The 22,555-nt window shown below is 44.7% G+C and overlaps 1 protein-coding gene across 1 annotated transcript in view; it reads right to left on the reverse strand.

Annotated features, from left to right (window-relative positions):
• LOC147336528 (NACHT, LRR and PYD domains-containing protein 12-like) overlaps positions 1-21,171 on the reverse strand; it is a 272,065-nt gene extending 250,894 nt beyond the window's left edge. The window contains exons 1-5 of the mRNA XM_086286199.1: positions 20,904-21,171; positions 20,642-20,791; positions 20,422-20,535; positions 2,980-3,056; positions 1,044-2,863 (exon numbers count right to left, since the gene is read on the reverse strand). Of these exons, the coding sequence (XP_086142325.1) occupies positions 1,044-2,863; positions 2,980-3,056; positions 20,422-20,535; positions 20,642-20,791; positions 20,904-20,992 (2,250 nt within the window). The 5' untranslated portion in view covers positions 20,993-21,171. The remainder of the gene's footprint in view (positions 1-1,043; positions 2,864-2,979; positions 3,057-20,421; positions 20,536-20,641; positions 20,792-20,903) is intronic.
• Positions 21,172-22,555: the final 1,384 nt, after the last annotated feature.

Genomic DNA, 22,555 nt, shown 5'->3' on the forward strand with positions numbered 1-22,555 from the left:
GGAGCAGAAATCTCATCACTGGACAATAATGATGAATGAACTCAGAGCTGCTGATATCAGATCTGATTTCAGGGGAACTAAACACAGAAATGATTGGCTCATTTTAGCTTTCTGAGCCATTATCTGCTGGTGTGTCGCTAGTTGGCAGAAAATGATTTGTATTCCTGTTCAGGGCTTCAGTGTTTATGAGTCCAGATCCAGGTGACAGCAAGTCAAAATGATGTTACCCGTCTGTGTCCAGCAGCAGCCTGTATTCACTTTGAATATTGTTATAACCTGACATGGATCAGTTTGTCTTTGATTGGTTTGTAAATGTCACTGTTTCCATTGGACCTGAGTGACGTACAAAGACAGAGAGGGAGAGAAAGGAGAGAGAGGATGGAGACAGCAAAGAGAGAGCAAACACAAACAGGTGAGAGTGGACAGGTGACCAAGGTCAGCAACCAATCAGAGAGCTTCTGTTTGACCCACAGTCACTGATGATGACTGCACATAACCAAGCAGTGTGTTACTCTGATATCAAATATGGATCCTGCTCTTATAATAATGATCATCAGATGATATTATTGTGTTATTTTGTAGCTGAATACGATGTTTGTGTGATTATCAGTGAAAGAAGCAGTGAGGAGGATGGAGAGAGAGAGAGGACAGAGGGTGAACTTAAAAATACTAAAAGGATTTTTCATGGATTTCATGGATGATTTGAGTGATTTCCAGCAGGACACTTAAACATGTGAGTGGACGTCCTAAAGAACATATTCACTGATATGAAACGTGTCACTGAACAGGATTAATATCAGTGGAAACATGGTGGAAACAGCTGTGACTGCATGGATGTGACACACTTCAAATCTGTTCTCCACTCTTGGATTTGGGATCCATGGAGCTGCTGCTGAGTCTGTACAATAAAGGAATGGTGTGGAAGGTTGCAGCGTACGGACACAAACACTTTGTGGTTACAATCTGATTTTATTTTCTAAATTAAACTACTAACCTACACTGATCAATGATGTTAATGATCACATCTGGACTCACCAAGCTTTTCTGCAGTTCCTCACAGCTGGAATCAGTCTCTGTCGTCCCTGCTCTGATGTGTTGTACTTCTGCAGGTCCAACTCATCCAGAACCTCGTCTGACATCTGCAGCATGAAGGCCAGAGCTGAGCACTGGATCTCAGAGAGTTCCTTCTCTGATCTGTTCTCTGACTTCAGGAACTCTTGGATCTCCTGATGTACTGAGAGGTCGTTCATCTCCATCACACAGTGGAAGATGTTGATGCTGCTGTCAGGAGAGATTCCATAACTGTTCATCCACTTCAGGTTGTTGATGACTCTCTGGATGGTTCCTGGACTGTTCTCTGTCTGACCCATCAGACCTACTAAGAGTGTCTGGTTGGACTCCAGACAGAGGCCATGAAGGAAGCGAACAAACAGGTCCAGGTGGCCATTTTTACTCTGGAGGGATTTATACATGACTCTCCTCAGAAATACATCAAGTAACTGGAGATATTTGTTATCAAAAACACTGGAAATCATCTTGGTCAAAGATTTTGATTTTAGAAACATCTTCAGCACCTTTGTCTTCCTGTTGGTGTGACAGTGGAACATGTAGACAGCAGCCAGGAACTCCTGAATGCTCAGATGAACAAAGCAGTAGACTGGTTTCTGGAAGATCACACACTCTCTTTTGAAGATCTCTGTACAAACTCCTGAGTACACCGAGGCCTCTATCACATCCAGACCACACTGCTTCAGGTCTTGTTGGTAGAACATGATGTTTCCTTTCTCCAGATGTTCAAACGCCAGCCTCCCCAGCTTCAGAAGAACTTTCCTGTCAGCCTTCGTCAGCTCCTGTGGACTCGTCTCATGTCCCTCATGGTACTTGTTCTTCTTCCTCTTTGTCTGAACCAGCAGGAAGTGTGAGTACATGTCAGTCAGGGTCTTGGGCAGCTCTCCTCTCCTTTCTGTAGTCAACATGTGCTCCAGAACTGTAGCAGTGATCCAGCAGAAGACTGGGATACTACACATGATGTGGAGGCTCCTGCATGTCTTCATGTGGGAGATGATTCTGCTGGACAGCTCTTCATGACTGAATCTCCTCCTGAAGTACTCCTCCTTCTGGGCATCAGTGAAGCCTCGTACTTCTGTTAGCCTGTCAACACATGTAGGAGGGATCTGATTGGCTGCTGCAGGTCGGGAAGTTATCCAGACGAGAGCCGAGGGAAGCAGATTCGCCTGGATGAGGTTTGTCAGCAGCTGGCTGACTGATGACTTCTGTGTGACATCAGACAGCAGCTTCCTGTTGGTGAAATCCAATGAAAGTCTGCTTTCATCCAGGCCGTCAAAGATGAACAAAAGCTGAGAGACAGCCAGCTTCTCTGCTGTGACCTTCTGTAATGTTGGATGGAAAACATGGAGCAGCTCCAGAAGACTGTACTGCTCATCTCTGATCAGGTTCAGCTCCCTGAATGAAAGCAGAACCACCACACTGACATGTTGGTTCTCCAAGCCCTCTGCCCAGTCCAGAGTGAACTTCTGCACTGAGAAGGTTTTTCCAACACCAGCCACGCCGTTGGTCAGAACCACTCTGATGGGTCTCTGTTGGTCAGGTAAGGCTTTAAAGATGTCCTGGCACCTGATTGGAGCGTCATGGAGGGCGTCCATCTTGGAAGCTGTCTCCAGCTGCCTCACCTCATGTTGGGTATTAACCTCTTCACTCTGTCCCTCTGTGATGTAAAGCTCAGTGTAGATCCTGTTGAGAAGGGTTCTACTTCCTGTTTTAACACTTCCTTCAGTCGCATGTTCACATCTCCTCCTCAGACTGATCTTATGTTCATCTAAAACCTCCTGCAGACCAACATCTGCTGAAAGAAAGAAAAACAATGATACTAAAGAGAAAGAAAACTCTTCAATGTCTGAACAACACAAGAAGTCCAGTTTTCAGAAATGAGTCCATCAGCAGACAGATGTTCAGTCTTACTTTGTACACAGCTGCTCTGACTGGCTGTCTGCAGTCCAGCTCTGCTTCTGGATCTTTCTCCACACTGTGCAGAAGCTCTGATGGTGACACAGAAAAGTCAAAGTGGAGATACTTCTGTACACCTTTGATTGGACTCATTATAAAAAGGAAACAAAAGTTTTAACACAGTCATGTTTCCAGTTCACTGACTTACATTTATTCCATGGACACTCACTCTAACATGAACCGCAGCTACAACCCAACATTGTTGAGGCCTCATCTCCTCCTTTCCTGACTGTAGAGGTTAAATATGCAACAACCAACAAATAAAAGAATTTGGTTCATTTCAAAGAAATTCACACGGTGACCAAGTAAAGTAACCGTAGTAAAGGAGACAACATGCCGTTGATGGTGGGATTATTTGAAAGATTTGCTTTAGTCACGTCACCAAATGCAGTTGAACCACCCGTGGATCCATGTTTGACCATTCTACCACTCTGAGCTCTGCTTTTTAATCATTTTATTATTATCGAAAGAAGGCTTTCGACTCTGTAAACAATAAAATATTGTTGTCCAGATTGACTCAGTTTAATATCTCCAGTCAGTGTTAGATTATAATATTATTTTATGCCATGTTATACCCCTAATTAAAGATTGTGAATTATTATGTAGTTTTAGTTTGCATTATTCTCCTGAATTAGAAGAAGCTGATAACTATTGCATTAGTTAAACTGATTTGCATTACATTAGACTGCTGATTTATTGTGGATGAATGATATTGTTTTATGATGCATTATACTGCTGAGTTATAAGAAATACTGTTCGCAGAAAGTCATTGCCTTATTTGTCTGATTAGAAGAGAACAGAATATACTGGAGTTTTCTGCCCCATCTCAGCAGGAGCAGATAAACGGGGAGCCAAGGTCATAGCTTAGGCGCTGTGTGAGAGAAAAGCATGTGAACGTTTAGGCTTTTATGATAAGGTGGGGGCACCAGAGGCTATAAAAGTTTGATCAATGCTCCACCATTTTGAGATCTGAGGCTATCTGCGTACGGTGTCCATCTCCCACGCGTGTGTTCATTAAAATCATCGTTTGACTTAACCCGGCCGCACCAGTGTTGTTATTGTGGTTTTTTCTCTTGTCTCCATCCCCAATTTTGAACTCGTAACAGCTTTTTAATCATTTTATTATTATCGAAAGAAGGCTTTCGACTCTGTAAACCATAAAATATTGTTGTCCAGATTGACTCAGTTTAATATCTCCAGTCAGGCTCTTCAGTGGTTTGCCTCATATCTCTCACACAGGAAACAGTGTGTGGTGTTGGATGGGGTTAAATCTCCATATTTAGATACAGGGGTTCCTCAAGGATCTGTTTTTGGGCCCTTATTGTTGTCTCTTTTTATCAATAACTTACCTGAAGTCTGTCCAAATATATTTACTCAAATGTATGCGGATGATGCAGTTATATATACCCAAGCAAATAGTGTCCAGCAGGTGGCAAAAGATCTAACAGCTGCTTTAGCATTAATGCATAGCTGGCTGGAGGACTCATGCCTAATGTTGAACACCTCAAAAACTGTCTGTATGTATTTTTCAAAACGCCCCTTAAACTTGAAGCAGTCAAACATATTCCTGGATGGAGTAGAGCTTGAATTAGCTCCAGAATTTAAATATCTTGGGGTCATTCTAGACCCAACATTATCCTTCAAGAGTCACATAAATAAAGTGTCCCAGGTACTTAAATTTAATAATCGAAATTTTAATCATATACGTAATAATTTAAATATGAATGTTGCAAAAACGTATTTTTACTCAATGATCATCTCTCATATGGACTATTGTTTGACGTCCTGGTCACTTGCTTGTCCAACAACACTTAAAACTATTGAAAACATTTATAAAAGAAGTTTAAAACTACTTGACAAAAAAACCGACTTCCCACCACCACTGTCATGAAGAGATGGGCAGTAACGCGTTACTGTAATCCAATTACTTTTTTCAAGTAACGAGTAAAGTGAGGGATTACTATTGCAAAAACGGTAATTAGATTACCGTTACTTTCCCGTAGGAACGCTGCGTTACTGCGTTAGTAAAACCGTGATTTTTTTGCAAGAATGTCTCATGACAGTGACGTAAGCGAGTGCGATGTTCGTGACAACCGCTGTGTGCAGAGCAACAATGGATAATATATCAAGTGCGGGAGAGAGTATGAGGGTGCAGCGTTTAAAGCGTGGAAGTACTGACCTTACATTGAGTTTAATTCCATAAAAAGTGACAAAAACATTAGTGTCAGTTGTGCATGGGAAGAAAACTTCTTTTTACAGCAAAACCCCCCCCCCCCCCCCCCCCCCCCCCTAAACTTCCAAGCAAGCACCGGGAGTGCGCTACGACGTAATGGGAAGCTCACAGAGAAATCCACGGATTCTTCCACTGACCGCTGCGGCACACCTGCACCAGGATAAACCTCCGCCTAACCTACTCCTGCTTTACAGGTGAAAATAGAGCAAAAGGACCGCTAGTCTTTGACTTTATTTATTTTCTGCTGTGTTTTACTTGCATCTGAAAGAGTGAGTGTAAACACAAAAAAAAAAAAAAAAAAAAAAAAAAAAAAAAATATATATATATATATATATATATATATATATATATTTTTTTTTTTTTTTTTTTGTGCAGAAAATAGGTTTAAATATTAAACAAATTACTTCCAGTCAGAGAATGTTGCATATAATTACATTTTTGCTTGATGCATAAAGCTAAAAGATTAAAACTAATAAAACAAGTTTTAAAAAGGTACCTTTCCATTTGATTACATTTTGTATGATGGATTATGTAGAAAAAGTAGAATTGGGCTTAAAGATCTATTGCTTTATCACCGTAAGGCCAGCAATGTTGTGGGGATGGAGCTGGACTCCCTCAAGGTGGTGTCGGAGAGGCGGATGCTGTCCAAGATAAAGACAATGTTGGATAACACCTCCCACCCACTCCATGACATGTTGGTCAGTCACAGGAGCTCGTTCAGTGAGAGACTGAGATTACCGAAAAGCACCACTGAACGACACAGGAAATCATTCCTGCCTGTGGCCATCTCCCTGTACAACGCATCCACTTAACACACTGTTTGCTGCTACAACTACACATGTTTCTTTTCCAAATATTTATTTATAAGTGACTTATGTATGTATGTATGTATATATATGTATATATTGTACTATTCTTAGTTAGCGTATTGTCTGTCTTGTCTTAATGTTGGTTTAAAATGGAGCACTGTAACAAAAAATAATTTCCCCCAGGGATCAATAAAGTATTCTGATTCTGATTCTGATTCTGATTCAGGTTGTAAATCGTCTTTTTAAAAAGTAACTAAGTAACTAAGTAATTAATTACTTTTGAAAATAAGTAATCAGTAAAGTAATGGGATTACTTTTTTGGGGAAGTAATCAGTAATTAAAGACTGTTCTCTGTGGAACAGTCTTCCTCAACCCATTAGAGAATGCTCTACACTCAATTTGTTTAAGGCAAAGGTTAAAAACTGGTTATGGACAAATCAAGTGTGTGATCATGTATGAGTTGTATAGTTTTAATGTTTTATTTGGGAACAGAAAGGTGTGTATGTGTAAGTTTGGTGATGGAGTTTTTATTATGAATGAATGATGATTTTTTATGAATTATTATGTCTATTTTTTATGCTTAAGGACAACAGATGGAAATTAGCCCTTGGCTATAATCTGGTATGTTTACATTCATGTAATTTTTTTTTTTTTACATTTATGTTCATTAACATGCACTGTGCTAAATAAAATAAATAAATAAATAAATAAATAAATCATCATTTATTCATTCTTTGGAGGGGGGCTATTTCCTAATGCCGCCCTAATAAGGTGATGTTCAAGGGGAAATATAACAGAATCTCTTTCAGTATTATTCATTAATAAATTAACAGATAAACTGTGAAGAAGAAAAAAACTGAGATTTAAAGGAGAGAGTGAGAAACTTGATCATCCATCCTCATAATACATGTTTATCAGTATCTGCTGTGACCATACTGCAGTAATAACTACAAGTCTACATTTCTGTGACTGTTGATCAATCACAGCAGGAATCTGAGCTCATCTCTGCACACAGAGCAGCTTCAGCTCTGGGATAAACTGCTCGCTTCACGTCCTTCTCAGCTCACAGACACTCATCCTGATATTTTCCTTTAAAATTTGATGGTATAATTCATCTGAGTTTACACTTTATCTGCATAAATACAGAAAAACAGACCCAAACACCATAAACCATCAGTTTCACCATGTAGAATATATTGTTGTTTCCTTGCTTTTAATTCAGAGAAAAACTCTGATTTTGATTTTCTCTGTTCTCTTTGCCACAGCCCATCCCAGCAGCAGCTGAAGCAGCTGACTGTCACAACACTGAATAACACTTTAGGAGGAACGTCTTCATGCATTCTCAATCATCCAAAAGTTTATTCTGTTCATCTGGACATAGCGTAAATGTGGTTATCCCAGCTGGACCTTTGTCAAAGCTGGAAAGGCACCTAAAGAAAGCTCCAGCCGATCCAGGAAAGAAGGACAACCGCTGACTAAGTGAAAACCTGTAGTGATCCAATAAGTGTCAGGAGTATCGGAGCAGTTGAGACACTTTTTTCTAAACACCGGGTCTCTGTGGCTTTTAAACCCCAAAACACGCTGCGCCAAAAACTGGTCCACCCCAAGGATCGGGTCCCCCGACACAAACAGAGTAACATAGTGTACGCTGTTAAGTGCAGGAGGATTGGCAGGATTTATACATCGGGGAAACCAAACAACCTCTGGCTACAACACAGAAGAGCCACCTCGTCAGGCCAGGACTCTGCAGTCTATTCACACCTACAGGCCAGTGGACACTCTTTCAATGATGAGGATGTACACATCCAGGACAGGGAGGAACGCTGGTTTGAGGGCGGAGTCAAGGAGGCCATTTACGTGAAAAGGGAAAGACCATCTCTGAAGTGAGGAGGGGGCCTAAGGATACATCTGTCACCATCTTACATGCTGTGATTGCAGCCATTCCCCAACTCTCTGTGAATGGGACTCATGGCCATCATTCAATGGGCTTTGATCAATGGTCATGAGAAATGCATAATTAAGATCAATGGACTGACCTCCCAGCCCATTGTTCCTTCAGTGGGCTGGTTTCAGTCATTATGCAAATGTCCTGTTCATAAGATTGGAAACCTGCAGTCAGCTGAGACTGAAGGAGTCACCTGGATGATGACGAAACGTTTCTCCCACAAACCGCTACGTCCAGATGTTGTATTTGTTGTTGCAGCTTGGCAATAAACAGAGTCGCCACGTTAAGACAGAGCTGTCCCAGTCTCGTTAATGTTGCTGCTATTATAAACCCGAGATCTACCAAAACATGGTGTCAGAAGTGCTCTGGAGGGAAGAAGAACGTCACGAAAACGGAAGCTTTCTCACCGGAGAGAACTCGCCCTGCAAGTTTGCATTAACAGCCACAGTAAGAGCTAAGCTAACAAATTAGCAAACACTAACTAGCATCTCGCGACTACAAGCATGGCAGCCACGCCGGCAGCCTTCCAAGTATCACCGCCGTCGAAGTTCGACTTTTCAAAGTCAGAAGAGTGGCCGAAATGGATCCGACGCTTTGAGAGGTTTAGGATAGCATCTGGACTCGAGCTACAATCGGACGAAAACCAGGTTAACACTCTGATATATACAATGGGCGATGAAGCTGAAGACGTGATCACTTCGTTGAACCTGACCAAAGAGGAGGCGAGTGAGTACCACACTCTCAAAGACAAACTTGAGGCACACTTTGTAGTCAGAAGAAATGTTATCTTTGAACGTGCAAAGTTCAACCAAAGGCAGCAAGAAGCAGGAGAGACTGCAGACGGGTTTATTACATCCCTATATGCCTTGGCTGAGCATTGTGGCTACGGGGCGTTGCACAGTGAAATGATAAGAGACAGACTCGTTGTCGGAATAAGAGACAAGAGGCTCTCGGAGCAACTGCAAATGGACGCAGAGCTCACGTTAGAAAAAACAGTGATACGGATTCACCAAAGTGAGCTTGTTAAGAAGCAGCAGGATCTTCTTAAAAACAACTTCAAGCAGGAAAATCTTTGTAACGTGGACATCATTAAAGCAAAAATAAAACACTTTAAACCAAGAAAGACTGTGCCACAAACCACAGAGAGGAATTTGAAAAGCCAATGCAACCGATGTGGAAAGACACCCCTTCACAGCAAGAACCTGTGCCCAGCCAAAGAGGTACTGTGCAATCAGTGTAAAAAGAAAGGTCACTATGCAAGAGTGTGCAGGTCTGGGGCAGTGGGGGAAATACGTGCAGCAGGTGGTGACAGTGAAGAAAGGGAGGTAGCATTTTTGGGAACAGTAGCCTCAGAGAGAACTGAGGATGCGTGGTTGACTAAAATAAAAGTTAACAATGTAGACTGCTGGCTCAAAATTGACACAGGAGCGGACGTAACCGTCTTGCCTGAAAAAGAGTACAATGCTCTAGCACAAAAACCACAGCTGCAACCCACAGATCTGAAACTGTATGGGGCGGGAATGTCTCCACTAGCAGTCAGAGGGACATTTACTGATAACCTGAGCACTCCGAGCAAAACTACAGTACAGCCTGTGTATGTAGTAGCAGACCTGACGCAAGGGTTACTTAGCCGCTAAGCAAGTGTAGCACTTGGGTTAGTGGCCAGAGTAGAAGCAGTGTCACTCACTTCGGTAGAGGCAGTAAAGCAGCAGTTTCCAAAACTATTCAGTGGGTTAGGCCGAATGGAGGGGGAATACAAAATTGAGCTTAAAGCAGACGCTAAACCATTTGCCCTGTCAACCCCAAGAAGGGTCCTGCTTCCCCTGTTGCCCAAAGTCAAAAGAGAGCTTGCTCGTATGGAAGAGTTAGGGGTAATCTCCAGAGTAGAGCAGCCTACTGACTGGTGTGCAGGAATGGTTCCAGTACCTAAACCAAACAGAGATGAAGTGCATGTGTGTGCATGGACTTGACCAAACTGAACAATTCTGTGAAAAGAGAAAGACACATGTTGCCATCAGTTGAGCACACCCTAGGACAGCTAGAGGGCACAAAGTTGTTCTCAAAACTCGATGCTAACTCAGGATTTTGGCAAATACTTTTGTCCAAGCAGTCAGCTCTTCTCACAACCTTCATCACACCATTCGGAAGGTACTGTTTCAATAGACTCTGGTTTGGCATATCCTCAGCCCCTGAGCATTTTCAAAAACGAATGTCTCAGCTTTTGGAGGGGCTGGACGGAGTTGTCTGCCAAATGGATGACATTCTGGTTTATGCTGACACACAGACCCAGCACGACAAGAGACTGGTCACAGTCCTTGAACGGCTCAAAAAAGCAGGGATGACATTGAAAAGTGAGAAATGTGAGTTTGCAAAGACCTCAATCAAGTTCCTCGGACAGATCATTGACACTACAGGAGTCAAAGCAGATCCAGAAAAAGTGAAAGCGGTCAGCAACATGATGTGGGTGGAGTGAGACGATTCCTAGGAATGGTTAATCATCTAGGCAAGTACCTTCCCCACTTAGCAGAGAAAACACAGCCATTGAGAGAACTACTCAGTACCAAAAACATGTGGTGTTGGAGTGAGGCTCAACAAACAGCGTTTGACAACATTAAGGCAGAACTGAGTAAACCACCAAACTTGGCACTCTACAACCCCAAAGCACAAACAACAGTATCAGCTGATGCATCCTCCTATGGACTAGGAGCGGTGCTACTTCAGAAACAAGAGGATGACACAACCAAGCCAGTGGCTTTCGCTTCAAGAGCATTAACCCCCACAGAACAAAGGTATGCTCAAATAGAGAAGGAAGCGTTTGCCATAACCTGGGCATGCGAGCGATTCTCTGATTTTCTTATTGTCATGGTCCTGGGTCAAGCGACCCAGTATTTGAGTTTCATGTATCTTTGAATTCATTTGCACCTAGCTTAGTTCACCTAGTTAATTTCTAGATTGCAGTTTAGTTTTGTTCCTTAGTTGTTTATGTCATCTCCCCCTGTACTAAGTCTCCCTGGTTCATGTGTCATGTCTGCGTGGTTATGTTTAGTTCTTGTCATGTCTAATCTCCATGTTTCCCGTTTTACTTTGAAAGTCTGTATTCATTGTCAGCGTATTCAGTTTCACTTCTCCTGTCCTGTCGTTAGGTTCATGTGTGTCAGCTGTGCTCCCATGTATGGCCACTTCCCCTGATCATCCCTCATGTGTATTTAGTCTCTGTGTTTCATGTAGTCTGTGTCGCGTCGTCTGTGTTCCCACCCTCCATGTTGTCACAGCCAGTCTTAGTATTCATAGTTATGGTTTCCTGTGTCTTCATAGTTTTTCCTAGTTTTACTTTCCCAGTTTAGTCATAGTTTAGTTTGTCACTGCATTTCTGCCTTGTCTGCACTCCTTGTCACCAGCCACAATAAAGGCTCGGTTTCAGTTAAGTTTACTCCAGTCTACTCTCGTGTGTTCGCACCTGGGTCCACCACACACACCACCGCACGGTCTGCCTCCGCAGATCGTGACAGTACGACGCGACCATGCCGGACCCAGCGACACAAAAGACGGAGATCGTCCGGACAGTGGAGTCGCTATGCGACAAATGGCTGCACTGTTCCAGAGAGGAGGAATGGGAAGAGTTAGCCCGCCAAGTAGGGGTGTGCGTGTGCGTGTTCCCCTGGTTATGGGAGACGCTGCACCCCCTCATCAGCGACTTTCTCGTCTCCACTCTCCGACTCCGCCCGCAGCAGCAGTGGCCCGGTGTGCGTGAATCGTCACCAGAGCCATGCTGTTGCATTGTTACCCCGCTGCCTCACGAGCCAGAAGCAGTCAGAGTCGGAACAGTGAGGCTCACCGCCAACACACCGTTGGCTCACGCTTCATCGGCTTCCGCATCTTCGCCACCGCCTGACTGCACTACGCGGCGCACGGAGATGCCAGAGGCTATTCACTTCGGTGAGGAGGAGCGGCAGCAGGTGTTATGGGCGTATCAGGAAGACGAGCTCCGTTGGAAGCCCTGGCTCATCTCCGAGGAGGAGCTCTCGCCAGCCGCCCCGCCCCGCCTCGGACCGGCCGCCCACCCTCGCCGCCTCGATTGGACTACTCGTCTCCTGCTTTCTATCTGGCACGGATGTGGTCGGAGGACGAGGAGCCGGTCGCCATGGAAAGTCAAGTTTTGTCCACGGCCTCTTCAAAGAGGAAGCGGCGTTCGCGCCGCCGTCGCGCATCGCTACGGCCTGTCTTGCCCTCCACTGAGCAACACGAGGATGCTGTGGGGGTCATGGATTTCGACCTTGAGGAGCGGCAGCGCGCCGCATGCGCGCAACTAGAGGAAGAGCTCCGATGGGAGCCGTGGCTCGCTCCTAACTACGAAGAGATTTTCCGCGGGACACGCCTGGCCCTTGGGGGCCCCCGGAGTTGCCAGGAGCTCCCGCCTACCACTCCGCCAACACTCGCCTCCTCAGCCTCTGCGACGCTGCAGGAGGCCCCACCGTCCACTTCAACGGGGTCCACAGCCAAGAAAAAGCGGCGTTCGTGTTGCCGTCACACCGCCCAACACTCGGAGGTGAGTGAAACTGTTCTGTCACCCCAAGTTACCTCTGAGTGGAAGGCGTGTGAAGTGAATACAGACTTAGCCGGAGATATGGCTAGTAATGAACTATTAACCAAGCCACAGTCTAGAGACAGTTCTTCTCAGTCAATCACGACTAATTCACTCAATCCTGCAGGGACCACAGAGTCTACACATAGACTGAAAAAGACTCCCACTGCTTTTCGTGTTAATAGTGGGAGGGAGGTGTTTCCTTTTGTGTCTCTTTCCGTGTCTGCAGTTTCGACCAAGTCTGAGCTGCCTATGGCAAATGTCTTCCCTCCTGAGTCGCCCCTGCTCCTCCACCAGTCACTTAATGAATGTAATGAAAGCATAACTCAGTCACTGGTGAAGGTCATGTCTGGACACCATGTTCTAACTAGAGATGGACCGATCCGATATTACGTATCGGTATCGGTCCGATACTGACCTAAATTACTGGATCGGATATCGGAGAAAAATAAAAAATGTAATCCGATCCATTAAATATCACGAAAGCACCTCACAAAACTTGCAACACGCCGTAACTCACCTCAGAACGTTAGCACGTTGGAGCAGTAGGCATCACGTGATAGAGCGGCTGTGGCATGCAGGACCTGTGGTGGTCTGGATAGCATTTGGAGCTTCGCTAGCAACCCGGCATTTCATCTCCGACAAAGTTATCCCCGAGAGAAGTAAAGCAAGTGTGTAAGTCCATCTCTGAATGTTTGTAAAGCATTCCTGCGTTAAGCTTAACAACTAATATATGGAGCGACTGCCTCTCTCTCTCTCTTGCTGCTACTTCAATCATGAAACTGCTTAACGATCAGCTGATCGGCTTTTCTGTCGCGAGTCCGTGTCTCTAGTTTGCTTTTGGCCCACTTTGCACCAGAAAGAGGAAACCAGCGGCTGAACAACAGCAGCACGTTTAAGCTTGATAAGCTGTTGTTAGAATTTATTTAATATTACTTTCTACTCCAGGATCTTTTTCTACGTAGCTGACGCTGGTAACTGTGCAGGGGCGGATCTAGCAAAGTTTAGCCAGGGGGGCCGATAGGGCATTAACAGAGAAAAGGGGGCACAAAGACATACTTTTCTTTCTTATTCTCTAGCTTTTAATAAATAATTATCTGACACCCAAAGTTTTAATTTGATGTAAAATGAATAGAAGTCAATTACTGTATATAGTGACTATTAAGTCTAATATATATACCCTAGTAAGCTATAGTACTTTTTCCTTTGGGAAGGTACCATCTGTGCAGTCTGCAATTTTGTTGAAGAAAGATGTTGAATCTATTTAATATTTCTTGAAAAATAATTGATTTCTGTGCATTTTTTTTTCCACACTGCATCAAATTAAGGTTGATTACGTCGATTAAGCATCATGAGGTGGAGCGTGAGGGGTGGTTCCCTATTTTTTATTTATTTATTTTTGTTGTTGCTGGGAGTTGGAACACTATTAGTTAGGTTGCTTAATATTTATGCTAAGTACTCTTTAAAATACCAGAATAGGGAGGATGGTGTAGGATTAAGTTTATTAGATTGATCAGTATTGCTGAACTATGAAATATTTTTTTTTGCATACAGGTATAACAGAATAGCTTTAGTGTAGTTGTTGTTTTAAACTTGAGTATGAACTTATACAAAATGCAGCAAGATATTTAAAAAACAGTTTTGTTGATTAAAAAACACTATCGGATTCATATCGGTATCAGCAGATATCCAAATTTATGATATCGGTATCGGTATCGGACATAAAAAAGTGGTATCGTGCCATCTCTAGTTCTAACTAAAGGTTCAGCTGTACCTGAACTGACCGGCTCCCAAGCCACACCCTTCTTCAATGGGCCAACAAATCTGCCGGTGTCGGAGCCGGACCTCAAGAAATGTGTTTTCCCACCTCTGGGGCCCTCTGCAGCCGCAGTAAGCAAGGATAATGCAGAGGTGGCGGACCATGAATTAAAGTGTGACATAACTAGTGCTCCTGTTTGCCCAGCTACACTTGTGTTTAATGAACTGAAAACTGAACGCTGATCATGAACCCATGTTAAGTCGTCAAGATGCAAACATAACTGCAGATCACGGTGACCTGGACTGTGTAATGCCACAACATGAATTCTGTCTTCCTGAAGGTAACACAGAGGGCGATTTTGAACTGTTTTGCTCCAACACGATTACCTCCAATCAGGAGATAGAGGCTGACATCAGGGTTAATGTGACACCGTTTTCTCCTGTTTCCGTGAACTCATCACTAGATAAGATTTTGCTCTTGAACAATGGTGTTACCACTCACTCACAGCCTAAGGTGTCACCTGCCACAGTTAATGGTTCAGGTTCCGTTTTACCTGTGTCTGTCTCTCAACTCAATATAGCTATCACTCCGAAGCCACAGATCACTACGGGTGCGGGTTCCAGCAAACGCATCTGTCCAACATATCACAGTCATGCTACTACTGTGCCATTAGTTAGGTCCATACCTGAGTATTTAATGTTTGTCCAGGAGCCACACCCTGATGGTCTAAGCCTTGTTTTTGTGGGTGGAGTGGCAATTCATGTTTTCCATATGGTTAAACCAGCCCCTCTGAGCCTTACACTACCATTGATTAAGTCCAACTAGCTTATGTTGACCCCTCCTGTGACCACAGAGACTGGGCCATTAGCCTTTAAGCCACTTAAAACTGATACAGACTCTGGGAACCTAAAGATTGCTGGCTCAGGACTGGTGGTCATTAACACTGCTCACTTCATGGACTCCTGTGCTAAGATAGTAAGCCCTATAGACTGTTTTTCACCTGCTCTCTCCCTCTGTGGGATTATGCTTCAACAGCCTGTGTTTGCTCAGCTCCCTGTCCAGTTAGCAGCTCAGCTCCCTGTCCAGTTAGCAGCTCAGCTCCCTGTCCAGTTCGCAGCTCAGCTCCCTGTCCAGTTCGCAGCTCAGCTCCCTGTCCAGCCAGGGGCCTCCATAACTGTTCATCCTGCGTCTGCTGCTGGATGCCCGGGTGTGCCTATCCGGCACCCTGCAGCAGCCACACCACTTCACGTCACGTCAGCTGGAGGGTCCGAGGGGCCCGTCCAGCCTCATGCCACATCAGCTGGAGGGCCCGAGGAGCCCGTCCAGCCGCCTCATGCCACGTCAGCTGGAGGGCCCGAGCAGCCCGTCCAGCCGCCTCATGCCACGTCAGCTGGAGGGCCCGAGGAGCCCGTCCAGCCACCATCTACTTCTGCGTCGCCTGGTCCAGCCGCGGCCTCTGCTTCTGCCACGCCTGGTCCAGCGATTGTTACACCCCCGTCCAAAGTACATCCAGCACCTCGGCATCGTCGGCCAGTTTCTGGGCCTCTAGCCGGACGTCATTGCCGTCGTGGTCGGCCCCCAGACCGCCTTCACCTGAGTCGCCGCCATTGCCTTCCGCATGGTCGGCCCCCTGACCTGTCTCTACGTCATCGCCGCCGTTGCCTTCCGCATGGCTGGCCTCCGGACCAGCTCTATCACCTGTGCCACCCACCTGGTCGGCCCCCCGACCGTTTGACCTATGAACTCTTGTGCCTGCGAGCTCCGGGTCGGCCTCCTGAACTGCACCGCTGCTGCCTTCTGCACGGCCGGCCTCCTGATATGAGCTGGCGTGGCCTGTTGTGTTGCCGCCCTCCAGGCCGACCCCCTGAACTTTGTTTGGACTTTTGTCATGTGCTCCAGTGTTTCCTGTCGGCTGTTTTGTTTCCTGTTCTGGGCCCTCCGTCCTGGTCCCCCGCCGCCCGCCCGGGCTCGGTGGTCCGTTTTTTGGTTTGGGGCTGTCTGGGGCCAGCCCTTGGAGGGGGGGTGGTGTCATGGTCCTGGGTCAAGCGACCCAGTATTTGAGTTTCATGTATCTTTTGTATTCATTTGCACCTAGCTTAGTTCACCTAGTTAATTTCTAGATTGCAGTTTAGTTTTGTTCCTTAGTTGTTTATGTCATCTCCCCCTGTACTAAGTCTCCCTGGTTCATGTGTCATGTCTGCGTGGTTATGTTTAGTTCATGTCATGTCTAATCTCCATGTTTCCCATTTTACTTTGAAAGTCTGTATTCATTGTCAGCATATTCAGTTTCACTTCTCCTGTCCTGTCGTTAGGTTCATGTGTGTCAGCTGTGCTCCCATGTGTGGCCACTTCCCCTGATCATCCCTCATGTGTATTTAGTCTCTGTGTTTCATGCAGTCTGTGTCGCGTCGTTTGTGTTCCCACCCTCCATGTTGTCACAGCCAGTCTTAGTATTCATAGTTATGGTTTCCTGTGTCTTCATAGTTTTTCCTAGTTTTACTTTCCCAGTTTAGTCATAGTTTAGTTTGTCACTGCGTTTCTGCCTTGTCTGCACTACTTGTCACCAGCCACAATAAAGGCTCGGTTTCAGTTAAGTTTACTCCAGTCTACTCTCGTGTGTTCGCACCTGGGTCCACCACACACACCACCGCACGGTCTGCCTCCGCAGATCGTGACACTTATAGGCATTGAGTTCCATGTTGAGACGGATCACAAGCCTTTAGTACCACTTTTGGGCTCCAAGAACTTAGACGAACTGCCACCACGAGTACAAAGACTGAGAATTAGATTAATGCGGTACTCTTTTACCATCTCACATGTCCCAGGCAAACACATCGCAACTGCAGACGTGCTGTCCAGAGCACCAGAAAACCCTTTTTGTAACGAGACATTAAGAGACGAAATGAACCTGCATGCACATCAGGTGATTTCAGGTCTTCCTGAACAACAAATAAGAGAGCAGCAAGACAAAGACGAAACACTAAAACAAATCAAACTCTACTGCAAGAATGGCTGGCCGGACAAACTCAAAATACCAGGTCCATGTTTCCCATACCACCAGCATGCAGGGGACCTGACTGTTGAAAATCAACTTCTCCTAAAAGGTGTGCGTATAGTTATTCCAAAGATATTACAAAAAGATGTTTTGACACGACTGCACACAGGTCACCAGGGCATTGTAAAGTCCAGGGAACGAGCCAAGCAGTCGGTATGGTGGCCAGGCCTGAGCTCTCAACTACAACAGCTGGTAGCAGAATGTGAGCCGTGTGCAAAGGTGAGACAGCAACCCAGAGAAACACTCATGCCAACAGAGTTTCCTACACGGCCGTGCGAGTTAGTTGGTGCTGATCTTTTTGAGTGGAGTAACAGCCAGTATTTGGTTGCAGTGGACTATTTCTCACGATACATAGAAATGGCTAAGCTGTCCTCTACCACATCAGCAGCAGTGATTGACCACTTAAAGTCCATATTCGCACGCCACGGCATTCCAACAGAGTTAAGGTCAGATAATGGTCCACAATTCTCCTCAGAACACTTCCAAAAGTTTGCTTCAGAGTGGGGCTTTGCCCACACCGCTTCCAGTCCGAGATTCCCTCAGAGCAATGGTGAGGCTGAAAGAGCAGTGAGAACAGTAAAGAGCCTTCTACAGAAAGAAGGAGACCCATGTCTCGCTCTCATGGCATATCGCGCCACACCACTTGCCAATGGACATAGCCCTGCAGAGCTTCTGATGGGGAGGAAACTTCGTACCACAGTTCCCATACTTCCATCCTGCCTCAACCCAGGCTGGACAAACATCACTAAACTGAGAGAGAGAGAAGGGAAGGAGAGAGAAAAACAGTGGAAATGGTTCAACAACAGACACAGAGCACAAGACTTCACTGGACTACACCCAGGAGATCAAGTTTGGATCACAGACATGAAAACAAATGGGACTATATCAGGCAGAGCAGATACGCCATGGTCTTTCCTTGTTGAGACCCCGAGGGGGCTTCTACGTTGAAACAGGAGCCATCTCATCACACTAAAAGGGACCAAGACTGAACCAACTGAACAACAAATCCCTGTCCTGCCAGATAACAGCAGCAGCCCTGTTTCAAACCAGGTTCAGCAGTGTCTTATACCACCAAGTAACCAGACTACTGAAAGAAGATATCCTACAAGAGACAGGAACCCACCGAGGTACCTTAAGGACTTTGATTTAGGTAGAAGGTACTCTTGAGCACCTGAGTGACCAGCCCGGGGCAGAATAATCCCCTCACTCAGTTGAAGGACTCGGTTGTCTACCCCACCTTCATAGTTAGAATAAGTTCACACAGTTAAATAAAGTAATAGTTATAAATAAAGGCAATAAATGTTTGTTACAGATTTGAGTTAATGTAACAGCCTTGGAGTATCCAGCTACAAGTTAAGTTGCAGTGATTTCAGTATTGACATAAAAGTGGATTAATACAGAAAACATTATAGTTTATAATGTACTCAGAAGGGGGGATGTTATGGTAAGGACTAATTGAATGGTTCATGCAGCACCCTCTGGTGGTTGTGCCGTGTGTATTTGTTGTTGCGGCTTGGCAATAAACAGAGTCGCCACGTTAAGACAGAGCTGTCCCAGTCTCGTTAATGGTGCTGCTATTATAAACCCGAGAGCTACTAAAACACCTGGGATCTACACTAAGAAGTGAGTCCAACATTAGCAGGGTCTCTTTCCTTTATCTGGATTCACTTTAGCATTCACAGTCACGTGAAGCTTGTTATTAGCTCGATAAGTCAACCCAGGGTTTCAGCTGAGCGCTCACATGAAACACATGGTGTTGGCAGCATCTGATCAATCATATTCATGGAGACGTGTATCAGCAACAGAGCAGCTGAGTTTGCAGAAGAAAGTCAAACTAAACCACAGGAACAATATGAGGAGATTACACACATAATAAAATACTAGCAGTAACACAGCTGCTGCAGACAAATCAGTCGTGTGATCGTGTGTGAGAGGAGAAGGACTGTAAAGGAGTTTGGTGTTAAAAGCTCTGTATGAATGTGGGAGACTTTGAAGGGCTTTAAAAAGGCCAATATAAAATAAAAGGCAGCAAAACTGCTGAGTGTGAAAGTCACCAGACTTATCAGACCTCTGTGATTAAGACCTGTAAGAACACCTATTTGTACTTGTTGGCATTATATCAAACACACACGTATATTAAGCCTTTGTTTGAACTCTGGTTGAATTTGTTACTTTCAGACTGTGAAACATCACAGAGGCTGCAGCTGCAGATCTTTTATTCACCTGGAAATTTACTTTAAATGTTAGATGGAAAATGTATTGCTCAGTTTAACCAAAGTAAGAACAAGAATCCATAAACCTTCATAAATGGTAAATGGTAAATGGCCTGTATTTATATAGCGCTTTACTAGTCCCTAAGGACCCCAAAGCGCTTTACATATCCAGTCATCCACCCATTCACACACACATTCACACACTGGTGATGGCAAGCTACATTGTAGCCACAGCCACCCTGGGGCGCACTGACAGAGGTGAGGCTGCCGGACACTGGCGCCACCGAGCCCTCTGACCACCACCAGTAGGCAACGGGTGAAGTGTCTTGCCCAAGGACACAACGACCGAGACTGTCCAAGCCGGGGCTCGAACCGGCAACCTTCCGATTACAAGGCGAACTCCCAACTCTTGAGCCACGATCGCCCATAAAGACAAACATCTCCCAGAACATTGAGCTGCTGAAGTGTCACTGAAGGGAAAAACTATTTGTCCTCCTCCATCCAGCAACACCTGAAACACCTGAGTGGAAGCTCCTCCCTACACTGTGTTTGAAGCAAAGCACAAAGGAGACACCTGCTGGAGCAGCTGGAGTCCTACAGACACTCAGCCTCTTCACTACACAAACACCTCCTACAACATCCACTCTTTCCACTCTGACTGCTGTGTTTGTGGAAACACTCCAACACACACCGCTTCACATACCAACATAGAAATGTGTGTGAAAAAGAGCTGAGCTGATATTAAACATGAGGATTTATTCAAAAATACAGAGTCAGGAACAACATCTAGACACACATTACCTCTCAGCAGGAGAAGAACAGCCTTTAAAGTTTAGACGAAAATCCTTCGACACGTTGCTCTTTAAGGAAACACAGCTGGGTTCAGGTCCAGGAGATTCTGGCCTCTTATTGATCCTCAAAGAAAATCAATAAATGTCACAGCTTCATGAGACAGGAAGGAAAAACTGGAAATATTAAATTAAAGACATGATGAACAATCTCATAAAAATAATGTACTTACTCTTTGTCACATAACAGTCTTTTGTTAAAGTCTACACTGATACCCTTCGACATGTTGCTCTTTAAGGAAACACAGCTGGGTTCAGGTCCAGGTTCTGGATTAGTTTCAGGGTTATGTCCAGCTGAGCCTGGTACGCCCCACAGCTCTGGGCTTTAAAACAACACACACAGAGGTATGAGTGTGAATAATGATGGAGCAGTGATGTGAGTGCTGAGCTGTGACATGGAGAAGAGTCATGGACAGTTAGAGATGGTCATCTCACCTCTGAGCTTTGGTCTGGCTTTCATGTTCCCCACACAGAGTGCTTTTAGAGGGAGGGACTCCCTCCTCTCTGTCCTCACACTGATCCATGCTGCTCAATTCACATCAGCTCACACACACTTTCTACCTTCACCTGCAGAGGAAACACAAATCATTCATGTGCACATAAACCAAAATCCTCCTTTCCATCATGTGTGCTGTCCAAATATCAGCTGAATGCAGTCAGACAGCAGTGTGAGGCACAGGAAGCTGCCATCAGCTGCTCTACTTCTACTATCAGTCCACTAGATGGAGCCATGAAGCACACATGATGCATTCACTGACACACACTGATTCACTGTGACTGGAAGTTTAAGTACATTAAGCCTCCACTCATCTACATTGTGCTTACAACCCACTGCCCCCCATCTTCCACCCCCATCAACCTCCTGGGGCCAGGAATGACTGGAACTGAATTGGAAACGGGCGTAATCAAACATAAATCTGTTATTCTTATCCAACCTGTCTGCCTGGACACAGTCTGCTGACCAATCATGGAGCCTATGATTCGCTTTGACAACAACTTCATGAATGTGGAAATGAAACTGAGTGTCAGCTGAGTGTTGAGCAGAAGAGGAGTCAGAGAAAAGTGACAGAGCTGCTGACTTTACAAAGAAAACTAAAACCATGTTGAAGAGATTAAACAGATAATACAATCTAACAACAACACAGCTGCTGCAGACAAAACACATGTATGAGTGTGTGACAGGAAAAGCACTGAACAGAAGTTTACTATTAAAAATGCAGCATGTTGTAAAAAGTTTGGTCAGTGAGACTGAAAAATGGCTGCATGAGTTACTATTGTGAACAAACCCCTATAAGAACCCTGATATTACCTGAATAAGTTCAAATCCTGATACATAGTGCAGACCTTGGTAAGAGATACGGTCCAACTGGAATATAAACCTTTGGTGTGTTTAATCCAGTCAGTCTCTGAGTAACTCCACTCCTCTGCTTTCTGTTGGAAGAGACGCAAAAGTTTGTAGCACGATCCTTTTCCTCAGAGGCCTGTGTTGAATTTATATTACATCTAAGATAAAAAATAATTCACAAAGTCTGCTCTGTCCTCCTGTCCTCCCTGCAGTCTCTGTGAGCTCCGCAGAGTGATTATAAAGAGCCGGAGCTCAGAGTTTCTCCAACACCGTGGTCAAGTGTGAGCCACGCCTGCCACCCGTTATCTGCCAAACTTGAGCTTCAACGCTAAGTTTTACGGTAGTGCTGCTTCTTATCCCTTTTTGCTGATCACACACATAACAACACACATGATTTTCAGGAAGTTAACAGAAATAAAGCCACAGTGTCATTTGTTTTTCACTCAAGTTGTCTTTTCTTCTTAATTTTTCTGGTAATGCTTCTTCATTCATGATTCATTCAAATCTAAAATAACTTCAAAAAATGTAAAATATTTCTGAAAATTATCTTTTATAGTTGAAATTCAGTTCTCATTTGGCTCAGCTGCTCTTTCATGCATCCATAGTTTCACCTCAAACTGCTGCTTGAGACACGAGAAATTAAAGAACAACTCTGTTCAAACGGAGAAACTTTGAAGGAACTCAATAATGTCATTTAAATGGTTTCAGGTAGGTGTATGAAGGTTCTGTATTAAATCATATA

Source organism: Aulonocara sp. 'chitande type north' Nkhata Bay, linkage group LG3 (assembly GCF_057382095.1).
Source record: "Aulonocara sp. 'chitande type north' Nkhata Bay isolate Kocher_YH1m ecotype deep benthic linkage group LG3, A_spYH_male_GT1.1, whole genome shotgun sequence".
Lineage (NCBI taxonomy): Eukaryota > Metazoa > Chordata > Actinopteri > Cichliformes > Cichlidae > Aulonocara > Aulonocara sp. 'chitande type north' Nkhata Bay.